This window comes from Aquarana catesbeiana, linkage group LG01 (assembly GCF_042186555.1).
Source record: "Aquarana catesbeiana isolate 2022-GZ linkage group LG01, ASM4218655v1, whole genome shotgun sequence".
NCBI classification, from domain to species: Eukaryota; Metazoa; Chordata; class Amphibia; order Anura; family Ranidae; genus Aquarana; species Aquarana catesbeiana.
The window spans coordinates 63,697,718-63,713,013 of record NC_133324.1 but is presented as its reverse complement, the minus strand read 5'-3'; the positions used below and the strand labels follow the sequence as shown (position 1 = coordinate 63,713,013).

General features: G+C 44.8%; 1 protein-coding gene across 1 annotated transcript in view; it reads left to right on the top strand.

Annotated features, from left to right (window-relative positions):
- LOC141131788 (acyl-coenzyme A amino acid N-acyltransferase 1-like) overlaps positions 1-15,296 on the top strand; it is a 55,709-nt gene that overhangs the window by 21,751 nt on the left and 18,662 nt on the right. Inside the window, exons 2-3 of the mRNA XM_073619454.1 lie at positions 1,738-2,298; positions 5,582-5,784. Coding sequence (XP_073475555.1) covers positions 1,836-2,298; positions 5,582-5,784 — 666 coding nt within the window. The 5' untranslated portion in view covers positions 1,738-1,835. The remainder of the gene's footprint in view (positions 1-1,737; positions 2,299-5,581; positions 5,785-15,296) is intronic.

Below are 15,296 nucleotides of genomic sequence, written 5' to 3'. Positions count from 1 at the left end.
TAAACTCTTGTTTTTAACTTCCACTTAATCCAGCTCCACTTACACCAAGCTCCACAGCTTCAAACTGAGCACGCTCAGACTGAGTCCTACAACAAGTTAAATAGGCACCTGTGAGCAATTAACCACACCCCCTTATTCTCTCTGGAGAAGAGACGCTTGAGAGGGGATATGATTTCAATATACAAATACCAATAGGGATAAAACTTTTTTTCGCAGAAGGGAGTTTAACAAGACTTCCACAGACAGTAGTCTCAGCGGGGGGCATTGATAATATCAAGAAACTATTAGATGAGCACCTGAATGACCAGAACATACAGGGATATACAATGTAATACTGACATATAATCACACACTTAGGTTGGACTTGATGGACTTGTGTCTTTTTTTCAACCTCACCTACTATGTAACTATATCAAGTAGATATGGTATGCAGACACACATTTCAGAAGATTATAACCCCCAGTCCCAAATCTTATTATATTTGGATGGGCATCCCCTATGAATGTATAAGATTTTCTTAAAAGACAAGGTATTGTTTGTTTTACGCATGCAGGTGCAAAACTCACGAGGTGAAGCCCTCATCTATTGTTTGGCTATCACTTTTCTGGCTGTAAATAGTGTTTCTTGCAGGAAAGTCTTATGCCCTGTACACACGGTCGGATTTTCCGACGGAAAATGTGTGATAGGACCTTGTTGTCGGAAATTCCGACCGTGTGTAGGCTCCATCACACATTTTCCATCGGATTTTCCGACACACAAAGTTTGAGAGCAGGCTATAAAATTTTCCGACAACAAAATCCGTTGTCGGAAATTCCGATCGTGTGTACACAAATCCGACGGACAAAGTGCCACGCATGCTCAGAATAAATATAGAGATGAAAGCTATTGGCCACTGCCCCGTTTATAGTCCCGGCGTACGTGTTTTACGTCACCGCGTTCAGAATGATCGGATTTTCTGACAACTTTGTGTGACCGTGTGTATGCAAGACAAGTTTGAGCCAACATCCGTCGGAAAAAATCCTAGGATTTTGTTGTCGGAATGTCCGAACAAAGTCCGACCGTGTGTACGGGGCATTAGTGAACTTATCTAGATTTGAGTCAGGGAATATTCCTAATAGGCATTGCTTGGGGTGTAATGTTAATGGGGAGCCCATGGTGTCCTGAAGGAACTTGACTACCTATATCCAGGAACCCTACATGATTGAACAACTCCAGAGCAAGTGGTAGAAAGTACCATTAGTACAGTTACACTTCAGACATAACGTACTTTGCTCACTTTTATAACAGGCCAATCTAAGAGGAGTAAGATAGGAGTGATGTAGTATATATAATTGGGTAAGGCATTCTGATAACTTGGGTAACACTCTTACAGGTGTCCAGAGCATCACTCCATTCATCATCCTCTGTACCCATGTCGTTCTCCCACCTTGTCTTAGTCCCATAAAATATTGGACGAGGAGAGAAAGAGCAACATACCATAAAATATAGAGGTCAAATTATGGGGTTCCGTACTTTTAACCACTTCCATCAATGGAAGTGACTGTGGGAATTCTGATAAAAACTGTGTTTGCATGGCGTGGTGAACCTGTAAAAACCTGAAGAACATATAATTAGGCAGTATGAAGTCCTCCCTGAGTCTTAAAATATTTATTTTTAATATACTTACAGCTACTTTTTGAGCCTGGCACCTTTAATATCCCATATGCATTAACACTTTTTTTTTACTCTCTTAAATAGGTCATCGAAGCATTCTTCCCTGTACCTTTATAATTGAGCTTTTTTAGTTTTTGGCAATCTGTGTCCATTCTCTTTTTAAAAATCCACTGCATTTTACTATGGTGCATCTCACGGTCACACCAGAGTCTGCCTTGGCAGTTGAACCAGTGAAGATCAAAGCTTGGGGCCTTCCTCCACATCAGATTGTTACCATTAGAGCATGGATAAAAGATGACAGGGGAGAGATGTTTTACTCCAGAGCTTTCTACAGAAGTGACAATGAAGGAAAGGTGGATCTTCAGCAATCCCCAGCCACTGGTGGAGACTATCATGGGGTTCATCCAATGGGACTTTTCTGGTCTCTGAAGCCAGTTACTCCATTTTTCAGGTTGATCAAGCGGGATGTGATGGGGAGTCCCTTTGAGATTCACCTGGAACTCTACAGTCAGTTGGAACTTAACGCTATGCCAGAATGTTCTCCTATTGCTACTGCGCGTCTGAGAAGATGGTATGTAGCTCCTGGGGTCCAAAGATTGCAAGTCCGAGAAGGGCGACTTCGGGGAGCTCTCTTCATTCCTCCAGGCAAGAAACTCTTGCTGTGTTCTCTTTCAATACAAATCTGCAATTTAATACAAAAAATTCACTTGCTATTTTATGAAAATATAATAAGATTGTGTAAATGAATCATAACAATTGTACTCCATCTACAGTATCTCACAAAAGTGAGTACACCCCTCACATTTTTGTAAATGTTCAATTTTATTGTATCTTTTCATGTGACAACACTGAAGAAATTACTTTGCTACAATGTAAAGTAGTGAATGTACAGCTTGTATAACAGTGTAAATTTGTCTGTCCCCTCAAAATAACTCAACACACAGCCATTAATGTCTAAACCGCTGGCAACAAAAGGTGAGTACACCCCTAAGTGAAAATGTCCAAATTGGGTCCAAAGTGTCAATATTTTGTTGGTCACCATTAATTTCCAGCACTGCCTTAACCCTCTTGGGCATGGAGTTCACCAGAGCTTCAAAGGTTGCTACTAGAGTCCTCTTCCACTCCTCCATGATGGAGCTGGTGGATGTTGGAGGCCTTGTGCTCCTCCACCTTCCGTTTGACGATGCCCCACAGATGCTCAATAGGGTTTAGGTCTAGAGACATGCTTGGCCAGTCCATCACCTTTACCATCAGATAAGTTTATCTTGGTCTCATCAGACCATAGGACATTGTTCCAGTAATCCATGTTCTTAGTCTGCTTGTCTTCAGCAAACTGTTTGCAGGCTTTCATGTGCACCATCTTTTAAAAGGGGCTTCCTTCTGGGACGACAACCATGCAGACCAATTTGATGCAGTGTGCAGCGTATGGTCTGAGCACTGACAGGCAGACCCCCCCCCCCCTTCAACCTCTGCAGCAATGCTGGCAGCACTCATACGTCTATTTCCCAAAGACAACCTCTGGATATGATGCTGAGCATGTGCACTCAACTTCTTTGGTCGACCATGGTGAGGCCTGTTCTGAGTGGAACCTGTCCTGTTAAAACGCTGTATGGTCTTGGCCACCGTGCTGCAGCTAAGTTTCAGGGTCTTGGCAATCTTCTTATAGCCTAGGCCATCTTTATGTAGAGCAAACATTCTTTGCCATGAGGTGCCATGTTGAACTTCCAGTGACCAGTATGGGAGAGTGATAATGTCAAATTTACTACACCTGCTCCCCATTCACACCTGAGACCTTGTAACACTAATGAGTCACATGACACTGGGGAGGGAAAATGGCTATTTGGGCCCAATTTGGACATTTTCACTTAGGGGTGTACTCAGTTTTATTGCCAACAGTTTAGACAGTAATGGCTGTGTGTTGAGTTATTTTGAGGGGACAGCAAATTTACATTGTACACACACTATACAAGCTGTACACTCACTACTTTACATTGTAGCAAAGTGTCATTTCTTCAGGGTTGTCACATAAAAAGATATAATAAAATATTTGCAAAAATGTGAGGGGTGTTCTCACTTTTGTGAGATACTGTATATCAGCAATAAATATTTCCCATCCAGCCCAGTGTGTCACAGTGAGTGATGCTATTTGCAGGGTTGTGGGCAAAAGAACAGGGAACCCAAGAAACAGCTGTTCCTTGGGGGGGTACAATAAATGACAGTAAATAAATATTGGGAGACAACACTAGGAGCCAATTGGATATACTGTAGTGGACATGAACTGGTGAGAAGCATGCTGACGAGAGGGCAGAGTGAACAGAAGGGTAACTCATCAATGAACAACAAATTAGGGATTGGGAAGGAGGGGTGACCTAGCTGTATTGTTAATCTACAGTAGAGAAAAGTCAGGTCACCACAGCCTAGTTGTGCTACCTGGATGGGCTGTGTAAATCTTATGCCCTGTACACACGGTCGGACATTGATCAGACATTCTGACAACAAAATCCATGGATTTTTTTCCGACGGATGTTGGCTCAAACTTGTCTTGCATACACACGGTCACACAAAGTTGTCGGAAAATCTGATCGTTCTAAATGCAGTGACGTAAAACATGTATGTCGGGATTATAAACGGGGCAGTAGCCAATAGCTTTCATCTCTTAATTTATTCTGAGCGTGGCACTTTGTGCGTCGGATTTGTGTACACACGATCGGAATTTCCGACAACGGATTTTGTTGTCGGAAAATTTTATAGCAAGCTCTCAAACTTTGTGTGTCAGAAATTCCGATGGAAAATATGTGATGGAGCCTACACACGGTCGGAATTTCCGACAACAAGGTCCTATCACACATTTTCCTTCTGAAAATCCGACCGTGTGTACAGGGCATTAGGATTGCATAGATAGAAATCAGGGCTGCTGACAAAGGGTGTATCACCACTTTACCAGGCCTTCTGTGCGGGCCCCGGGCACACAGGGGAGGCTGGACAGCAGGGGGATCGGTGCAGGAGGACAATTAGAAAATGCTGCACTGTGTCTCTGTCTCTTCCTGCAACAGTTAAAAGCCGGTTTCTCCCCCTCCCCCCTGTGATTACTCTGCTTCAGTTTATGAATGGACAGGAGCATCTGTCTCCTGTTCATTCATCTTCAGGGCAACTGAGGCTACAGAGAAAGGAATTGAAGAATCTGTCCTCAATTCCTTTCTCTGTCTCAAAGGAGAGATGTCAGGGGTCTGTTTAGACCCCTGATATTTCACCCCCCCAACAACGTTGTAAAATAAAAAAAATTATAAAGAATAATTTTAAAAATGTGAAAAATAAATTAAAGTTAAGAGCAGTTTTTTTACTGCTTGAGCCACTTATTATTCTGTAAGGATACAGTGGCTGTATGAACACAGCTGCAGGTTCTAATTTGATAGGTGTGCAGGTGTGGATGAGTGGCCCCGAATGCACACTATCTGTATTTGGAGCTGCACACTTGCATCCACCCGCCTGTCAAATTAGGACCTGCGGCTATGTTCATACAGCTGCTGCATCCCCATAGTGAATGAGCCTCAAGACCTCATTTACATGCAAACTATATTTATTAACTCAATGCAGTTTTATCTTTTAGATTTAGCAGGAATTTTGTAAGTTATGCTTGCATCTGCTAATAATATTTGTATTTTCAGTGAAAAATTGTTTTGATATTTTCAGGAAGGGGGACCCCTTCAGGTAGGTTGTATGCCTGTGATTTCTAAAGGCAGCCCTGGTATAAATACAAATGCTTTGGCACGTAAAACCGCTACCATATGTATTGCGACTATGTACAATATATAGCTGTTTTCCTGTAGTTCAGATTGACCTTAACCATAACTCCCTATAATGTATACTGCTTACCCTGTGAGTAATATATTGGAAGCCTATAGAAGTGAACTTTCTGCTCTCCATCCAGGTGAGGGCCCATTCCAAGGAGTCATTGATCTATTCGGGGGTTCTGGCGGGCTCCTAGAGTTTCGAAGCAGCCTCCTGGCTAGTTGTGGCTTTGCCACACTTGCTTTGGCTTATTTTGCTTATGAGGATTTGCCAAAGACCTTCGACTATCTGGATCTAAAATACTTTGAAGAAGCTGCTCAGTTTCTAAGCAGTCATCCAAAAGTAAGTCTAAACATTACTAGTAGATAAAATTGTTGCTCTAAATGAATGTCCATATCGAACCTCATGAAAAAAATTGAGAGGCTAGGAAATGTGAAACTCCTGATAATTCCACTGACAATCTATGAGCAACAAACTAGCAGTTGTTAAAATACACAAGTAACAAATAAGTAATAATTGCAATACATGGCAACAAATGGGCCACACGTACACATAGGATTATAGTACATATCTCATCCCATACCGTCTTCAGATCTCTCCTCTCCAATGCCAGCGCAACACTCCAGATCCTGGCTAGCTGGAGTAGATAAACTTATGTCCCTTCTCCAGTCAATTATTCAGTGGCTGAGACACAGGGATCTCCTGTATGCCTGGACACCCAGTAATAAGTGGGTATTTACTGTCTCCAACTGAAATCCAGAGACTTCATAGCTACAATGGTGATAAGTGAAGCCGGATTGTCCCAAATTTAAGTCCGAAATCCTTATAATGCGGGCAAATGCCCCTTTGATCCAAAAACCAAGGTATGGTTTTTTTTTTTGAGTTTGCTACCTGCCACCAAGAAACCAAATTGCTCTTTGTTTTATTGTGCAGAGTATTGAAATGATGCGCTGGCAGCTAATTGTATACGACAAACAGCTTTACATTTATAAAGGATTAGCAATGCGTGTCTTACAGCATTAGAAACATTAACGGGAACAAGGAGCATACAACTACAGTACATCAGTGTTGCCAACCTACCAGACTAAAATTCACTGCCACGAAACTCAAAATTTACTGGCACAGCCAAGTTTTTACTGCCATTTTTGTAAAAGTTAGAAAATTACGGTTTTCAGTGCAATTTTCAGTACTTAAGCTACAAACAAGTACAATATGCAGTTAGCAATGTGGTTTAAGACAGATATTAAGGTAAAAAAAAAACTTTTGTCTTTCTGTCTCCATCCCTCCTTCACCTGGTCTCCATCCCTCCTTCACCTGGTCTCCATCCCTCCTTCACCTGGTCTCTATCCCTCCTTCCCCTGGTCTCTATCCCTCCTTCACCTCGTCTCCATCCCTCCTTCACCTCGTCTCCATCCCTCCTTCACCTCGTCTCCATCCCTCCTTCACCTCGTCTCCATCCCTCCTTCACCTCGTCTCCATCTCTCCTTCACCTCGTCTCCATCTCTCCTTCACCTCGTCTCCATCCCTCCTTCACCTCGTCTCCATCCCTCCTTCACCTCGTCTCCATCCCTCCTTCACCTCTTCTCCATCCCTCCTTCACCTCGTTTCCATCCCTCCTTCACCTCGTCTCCATCCCTCCTTCACCTCGTCTCCATCCCTCCTTCACCTCGTCTCCATCCCTCCTTCACCTCGTCTCCATCCCTCCTTCACCTCGTCTCCATCCCTCCTTCACCTCGTCTCCATCCCTCCTTCACCTCGTCTCCCGTCTCCATCTTTCCATAACTCCATGCCTTGCTCTATCCCATCATCGATCTCTCCCAATCTATATCTAGGGCTCTTTCACACATATATGTCTGTTTCCACTTGCTCAGCAGGGATCATTCCATTGATCTCCGCTGAGCCGGAGGATGACAGGTCCGTCTCCACTCACTGTGCAGGGACGGACCTGTCAGAGCCCCGCTCTCATCTATGGGATCGTATGAAAATGGACAGTCCTGCTACACAGAGCCCATCCTCTCCCCTCTCCTCCTTCTCCTCCTGCCCATTAAGATGAGCCGCCGACAGGACTGTCTGCATGTTGCTCAGCTAACTTACCTTATGCTGGCCATACACTATATGAAAAATCACCCAAAATTTGGTCACTTAGACAGTTCGCTCGTTTTTCAGCCAGTTAACGGGCACAAAATCGATAATCGTTGGGACGTTTTTGACCCAAATAAACAAAGGACAAGTTTGGAACTTTTCTAATGAACAATAAATTGAAAGGTTAATGTGTTTCCCGTCTTAACTGTCTGCACTAGGTATATGTAAAAAAAGAACAAAAAATGCATTAATTTATGTCCACTGAATGATTTATCAGTCATTACATCATGGCACTATCGTTCGCTCTCACGGCCGAATGTTTGTTTTTCGAAAATGGGTTTGGCCGATTTTTCGTATAGTGTATGGCCAGCATTAGGCTAGGCTGAACTCCGTCCTCCACTGCAGACTGTTTCAACTTCTCCCCCTCTCAGCATCCCCTGTGAGGAACTCAAATAAGACGCGCTGAGCGAAAGGGGGGAGGGTACAAGTAGCTTCACTCAGTCAGATCATCGGAAACTCTCGGGAACTGCACATGCGCAGTCGAGCCAAGATCGTCACCGGCTGAAAGTGTATGTTTTCACTGGCAGGCTTTTCACTTTACAGACTTTTACGGGCACCGAAAATATGCTCGGTTTTTACGGGCTGCCCGTAAAAACATGGGCAGTTGGCAATACTGCTGTACATGCACTGAGAAAGACAATACATCCTGTTATACCATAGAAAACATGAACTATACACTATAATACTACAGTGCCATCTGCTGCATAGATGGGTATAATGCATACAGTATTGTCAGTTTATTAACAACTTTACATTACATGCTGCTGTTTTTCCAACATGTTTAGGATCCCCACTTATCTCTCTTCATCTGAGTGTCCAACTTTTGCCATCCCAACCAATGGCTGCCACATGCATACAACAATCCCATTGCTGATACGCTTGATTAGCCATATCTCAGTACAATGTAGACACTTTCATTGGCGATCAGCTTGGCATTGACATGTCAGGTCATATGACATTAGCAGGCGATACATGTCACTGCCAACTGCTCACCAGTGATTTTGGTTCCCTGCAAATTCTTTATAAAGCCGATGCATTACAAGTAAACACCAATTTCTCTATCATCCATAACACCATCATGAGGTTTGCTTTACAAACCCTGTGAAGTATGAGTACACCAGGTTCTACTGCTTTCCACAGTGCAGTAATGCTGTGGACATGCTTGTAGGATGGGGGAACATAGGGATGACCTCATTAGTTTGCTGCTGCTATTTTACTGCCCAATCAGCAGGCTGGGAGAGAAGAGGTGATTAAGGAAACAGAACTAAGCGGGCTTTTTTTTGTATAGTCACCCATCAGACGGGTGAATGCCTCTACCTTGATATTTGTGATAAGGACAGTGCTGCTCTAAACATTTCACCAGTTTTTTAAAGGAGACATTGGAAAGGTGGGGAGATGTTTTGTGAAAACTAAAAGTGTAAAGCCTAACAATGAACTTCTCTTATTTGCTCCAGTTTCGGCCTGTTAAACATTGAAAGTGTTTTGTTTTATCTGTTTGTGTGCAAAAAAATACCGGTTGATCCTGCCAGAAGTCTTGTGTGTTGATAACTTCCTGTACATTCAATTCTCCTCCTGTGCTTATCTCAAGCAGTCTCATTTTCAACTCTGTAAACTACAGGGCACCTTGCAGGCACTGTCATGGAAGGTAGATGTGGCATTACTTTAGGATAGAACAGTGGTTCTCAACTCCACTAGTGCTGTGACCCCTTTATGAAATTTCCCAAGTTGTGGGGACCCCTAACCGTAAAATTATTTTCATAGCGTGGGTTGTCAGCACCCAAGGCAAGACAAGTAATTTGCGTCCCTGACCCACAGACATTTAGCGCTCCCCGTGTCCCTTCCACTCGTACAGTATTAAAACCCCTTATGGTTCATTTTAGGATGTACCACTCTTTCTCTTTTGTTCTTCTTTCTTTCCCTTTTATCTCTCTCTATCCTAATGTCTTATTTTTGTTTTTTCCCCCCATCCCTCTTTCTAGCCGTCTTTCTTGTTCTTTCTCTTATTCTTTCTCTCCCTTTTTCTCTCCCCCCCCCCCCCCCCCCTTTTCCTCTCCCTTCTATGTATTCTCTATTTTTATTCCTTCTCTTTCTCCTAGGTGGGGGGAATGGGATGCGTGGCAGTGCCGACGGGGATTTTGGATGCGTGGCAGTGCTGGCGGGGAGTTCTGATCAGCCAACTTAGGTGCTTTTGATCAAGGTTATCCGCTGATCTGAGAACTGTAGTGGGGACTTTTAATGGCAACACAAACAGGAGCTCCAGAATACATTTCACTCTCAGGCAAGAGCAGGAGCTACATACTTGGTATGTCTATACACAAGACCTTGCTTATATTGTGGTGTCAGGACAGGTCCCTGAGTGCAACTCTGTGCAGTAGCTGAGGACCGGTTTCAGGAGCGCAGCTACACAGAGGAATCTCCTGAATCTGTGATTGTATTCTCACAACCACAGCTGTATTTGAACAGTGGTTGCATGGGTCTGGATGCTACTGCTGTTTGGCTGGCAAGTTTCCGCACAGCTCCTATGACTTTTCAACTGAAGGACATCCAGTAGGAGGTGACCAAGAGGGCCACCAGCATGGCAAATTTCAGCTGGTTCCTCAAAATTCATATAGTGTGACAGTACGCAGCTTAGGAGAGTAGATGCTGGAGACGATTGAGTTGGTAGCATGTGTTGTAGACTCGTGTCACATACCCGGTAGGTGCTGAACTAATGAGGGTTCCCTTAAACCTCCTGTGATGTTTCTCACCTCCAGCAGTCAGAGCCATCATAATAACATCATGGGCCCCTACCAGGGAGATATTGACCTGTGGTGCACTATGTGCGTGGTGGCAAGGAGTGGGTGTGGATAAATGATGCTACATATTGGGCATGGCTTTTGAGTCGGATTAGAAACAAAAAATACACACAACCAGGAAATTATCCCAAATTAAATTCACCCCCTATACACACTGTCCCGCCTTCTCTACCTCCCCCCCCACATACACTGACCCTCTGTATACACTGACTCTTTTTCCCTGTACACACTGCTTCCACTCCTTTTTGAAACTACCCCCCTCCCTGTACACACTGCCCCCAGTCATAAATGCCTCTCCCAGCCTATCAGTGGCCTGTATTTATGTATGACTGTATGCAGTAGGGGGGTCAGGAGGGCACAGTACAGGGGGGTTGGAGGACACAGTAAAGGGGAAGTCAGCAGGGTACAGTATAGGGTGTAGTAATGTAGAGTGTCAGGTTTGGGTAGTATAGGGTGGTATAGTGGAAGGTTTGGGTGGTATAGTGGCAGGTTAGGGTAGTATAGGGTGGTATAGTTGCAGAAGGACGGATCCTCTGTCATGGCCTTCTGTAGTGACTTTCCCCACATGTCCGCACCGATGGGTAGGTGCTGTAAGTGATGCTAGAAAGAGGATGTCCAACAGCGGGCAACAGGAGTAGGCCTCTCAGGTCTTGTGGTGGGAGTAGCGTTCCGCGTGGTAGGCCACAACCTCACTCTCTCTCTGTGTCAGGGCTGGGCTCAGCCCTTCTTTCTCAAAGCTGGCCGCTCAGCTGTCGGCTAATTGCCACCTCCTATCTCTCCACAGCTACTCAGCTGTTGATATCCCGCTCGCCAGTTTTGCCTACTTAAGCTGTCCAGTCCTGAGGAGCTCTGCCTTCGCCTTGGTCACATCACAGAAACCTGCGATCCTGTTCTGACATCCCTTCTGGCTCCAGATCCTGCTTGCTGTTCCATTATATTGATCCCTGACTTCTGGCTTGGCTGAATATCCATTCCGGTTACTGAACTTTGGCTAAGTTTTGACAACGTTTGTTCTTTTTTCATTATTTGTGTGATTTAACTGTACTTCTTTCTCGGAATGATTCATGGTTTCTGACAGTAGGCGAAGGCCATGAATTCAGAAGATGCAGTCAATCCTCTTGTTGGTAATATTTTTTCCAGATGATGAGCAGGATCACCGCATCGATCAGTTTGCCATGGCATTACAAACGCTCCTGAGTCGCGTGGCTCAGCTGGAATCTCCCACTGTGTCTGCTCTGGTACAACCTGTGTTGCAGGCCGTCACTGCTGCTGCTTCAGTCTCTGTGCAGGCACCCGCCTCAAATATTACCTCTTTAAGATTTATGTCTGCTTCCCCAGTGATTTGGGTGCGATCCAGTCCAATGCAGAGGGTTTCTCAACCAGGTTGAAATATACTTTGGGATGCTGCCTCAAGTGTTGCCCACGGACAGAAGCAAAGTAGGTTTCCTGATATCTTTGCTTTCTGAGAGAGCCTTGGCCTGGGCAAACCCTTTATGGGAGATGCAAAAACATGTTGTCTTGAGTTACCCTGAGTTTGTGACTTCTTTTAAAAGGGTATTTGATGTTCCCGCACGCTCCGCATGCTGCCAAGTGCCTCATGTCAATCAGAGTACGAGAACTGTTGATTACGCCATGAGGCCCTCGTGGCCCTCTTTTTTTTTTTTTTTCATGGTCCCTTGGATACCATCAAGGATGAGATAGCAGCCCGAGATATACCCTCTGAGCTGGAGAGGTTGACCATGTTTGCCATCCTCATTGACTCCAGACTCAGACTCACTTGTAAGGAGCGCTTGCAGAAGCCTCCTGTACATTTGTCTCTGAACTTTGTAGTCCCACCCTTGCTGTGAAGATGAACGAATGCACTTGGGCTTCACGCGTCTCTCTGTGGATGAGAGAACCCTTAGGAGGAGGGAGAGATTGCCTTTATCGTGGCCCGGCAGGTCGCTTTTTGAAGTCTTGTCCTGCCCATCCAGGGAACGCCTGAACCTTAAGGTCCTGTCACGGACAGACCTTAGGTGGCGTTTTTTCATCCCCAGTTAACCAGAAGCATAAGCACCTGGTTTTGGTTACCCTTTTTTGGGCTGAGCCGTCCCTCGAGATACAGGCTCTAATCAACTCTGGGGCTGCAGGTCTGTTCATTGATGCTGCCTTTGTATTGAAGCATTCGATTCCGCTGCAGCTGCGTGACACTTCACTTGCCATTGAGGCTCTTGATGGAAGACCTCCACAGCCTGCCCATGTAACTCATGAGACCGTTGTCCATGGCCGTAGGGGCTCTTCACCATGAGATAATCCAATTCCAAATTATTTCCTCACCTAAGTTTCTGCTGGTTATTGGTTATCCTTGGTTAGAGGCGCAACCCCTCTTTTGATTGGCTCCATGCTGAGGTTCTCTTCTGGTCGCCACCATTGCAGTAAGACATGCTTCCAGAAGGTAGCCAAGGTCCTGTGCACCTCTTCACTCTCCTCCGTGCCGGGGGAGTACCGTGATTTTAGCAATGTCTTTGACAAAGGTCAAGCCGGTAGTTAGCCTCCACACTGGTCGCATGATTGCGCAATTGACCTTCAACCTGGTGCCATACCCCCTGGTGGCAGAGTTTACCCTTTGTCGGTCTTGGAGGATAAGGCCATGGAGGAGTATGTTGTCACTTTCTCAAGGTTTCATCCGCAAATCCTTGTCTCCTGCTGGTGCTGGTTTCTTCTTTGTGAAGAAGAGGAGTGGTGAACTGAGACCTTGTATTGATTATAGGGGTCTCAATCATTTCACGATTAAGAATGCCTATCCGATTCCGTTGTTTACAGAGTTATTTGACCGCCTCAAGGGAGCAACGGTTTTCACGAAGCTTGATTTGAGAGGTGCATACAATCTCATGGGGATTAAGGAGGGCGACAAGTGGAAAACTGTGTTTTAATACCAGAACAGGCCATTATGAGTACCTCGTATTGCCTTTTGGCCTTTGTAACGCCCCGGCAGTTTTCCAGGAATTTATTAATTATGTCCTCCGAGATTTGTTGCAGTTGTGTGGTGGTTTATCTCGACGAAATCCTCATATTTTCCAAGTCCCTGGAGAGCCACCACACAGATGTCTGTCATGTGCTTCAGAAACTAAGAGAACAAGCTTTATTGTAAATTGGAAAAGTGCGAATTCCATCGTGAACAGGTTAAGTTCCTGGCTTATGTCATTTTCACTGCTGGTTTTTCGATGGACACAGACAAACTTTCAGCAGTCCTACAGTGGCTCCGACCCATGGGTTTACGTCCTCTGCAGTGTTTTCATAGCTTTGCCAACTATTATTGGAAGTTTATTCATAACTTCTCGTCTCTGGTCAAGCCCCTGACTGAAATGACCAGAAAGGACAGTAACCCACAGAGTTGGTCTCCGGAGTCCATTAAGGCCTTTGAGAGTCTCAAGGCTGCCTTTGTTTCTGCTCCTGTGTTGGCACATCCTGATCCTACGTTACCTTTTTATCCTTGAGGTTGATGCTTCTAAAACTGGAGTTGTCGCCCTTCTGTCTCAACGTCCTACCTCCCTGAGAGCGCTATGCATCCTTGTGGCTACTTTTCCAAGAAGTTGTCACCTGCGGAGTGCAATTACGAGGTTGGTGACAGAGAGATGTTAGAGATCATTTCAGCCCTGAAAGAATGTAGACATCTCCTCGAAGGTACCACTGTGCCGGTTCTCATTCTTACTGACCATAAGAATCTCACATTCTTGTCTGAGGCTAAACGCCTCTCTCCCAGAAGGGCGCGATGGGCTCTTTTCTTGTCTAGTTTCAATTAAATTGTCTCATTCTTGCCCGGTACTAAGAATGTAAGGGCTGGCGCTTTGTCACAACAATTTTCCTCCACTTCCAAGATGGAATCGGTTCCGGTTCCTGTGATTCTTCCTGATCATTTTCTGGCTACGGTTCGCACCAGTCTCACTTCTCCTTTTGGGTGACAAAATTCTTGCTGCTCAGGTCCATGCTCCTCCTGAGAAACCATGTGACCGCTGCTTTGTCCTAGAGAGTCTCCGTACTACCATGCTCCAGACTTACTATTCTCCCAAGGCTGCTGGCCACCCTGGGAAGAAACAACTCTTTTGGGCCATTCTCCAACAATTCTGGTGGCCTAGTCTACGTGCTGATGTAATCGCCTTCGTAGCTGCCTGTTCCATGTGTGCTCAGAGTAAAACTCCACGACACCTACCAGTGGGTCTCCTACAATCCATACCCAATGGAGAGAGGCCCTGGACCCACCTGTCTATGGATTTCATTGTGGAGTTACCCAACTCCCAGGGAAACACAGTTATCCTTATGGTGGTTGACTGGTTCTCGAAAATTTTCTGCTTCCCGATTGTCCCCGTTTATGGTGAACTATGGTTTCCAATCTTCCATGTTGCCTGACTAATTTGTTCCGCAGAATATTCCTGTGTTAGAGGAGCATATCCATGGTCTTCGTTCCACTTGGGCACAAGTCCAGGAGGCTTTGCGACATGCTAATGATAGGTACAGACTCCATGCTGACCGCAGACGCCTGACTGCGCCTTCCTACCAGGTTGACAAACAAAATATTTGTTTGTCACACCCTAAAAGATGCATTAAAGATGTTGCAGCCATAAGACCATAAAGCAGAACAAAAATATTACAGCGCACACATGCAAAAAAGACATTTACCTCCAGCAAGGCTAGTTTAAAACACCTAAACATTTTCAAAAAACATTTATCAAAAAATATGGGGATTTGGTCACACCATATTGCTATATGGTGCTAAGCCCACTTACTGCGACAAAGTCCCCTATGATTAGTGGGTCCTACACTATCCATAGATTGGGAGATCCCACTTCTCCGAACCATGAGATTTAGTCATAATGCATCTTTTAGGGTGTGCCCCCCCAAATATTTTGTTTATTGTATGGATTCTGACCAAATCCTTTT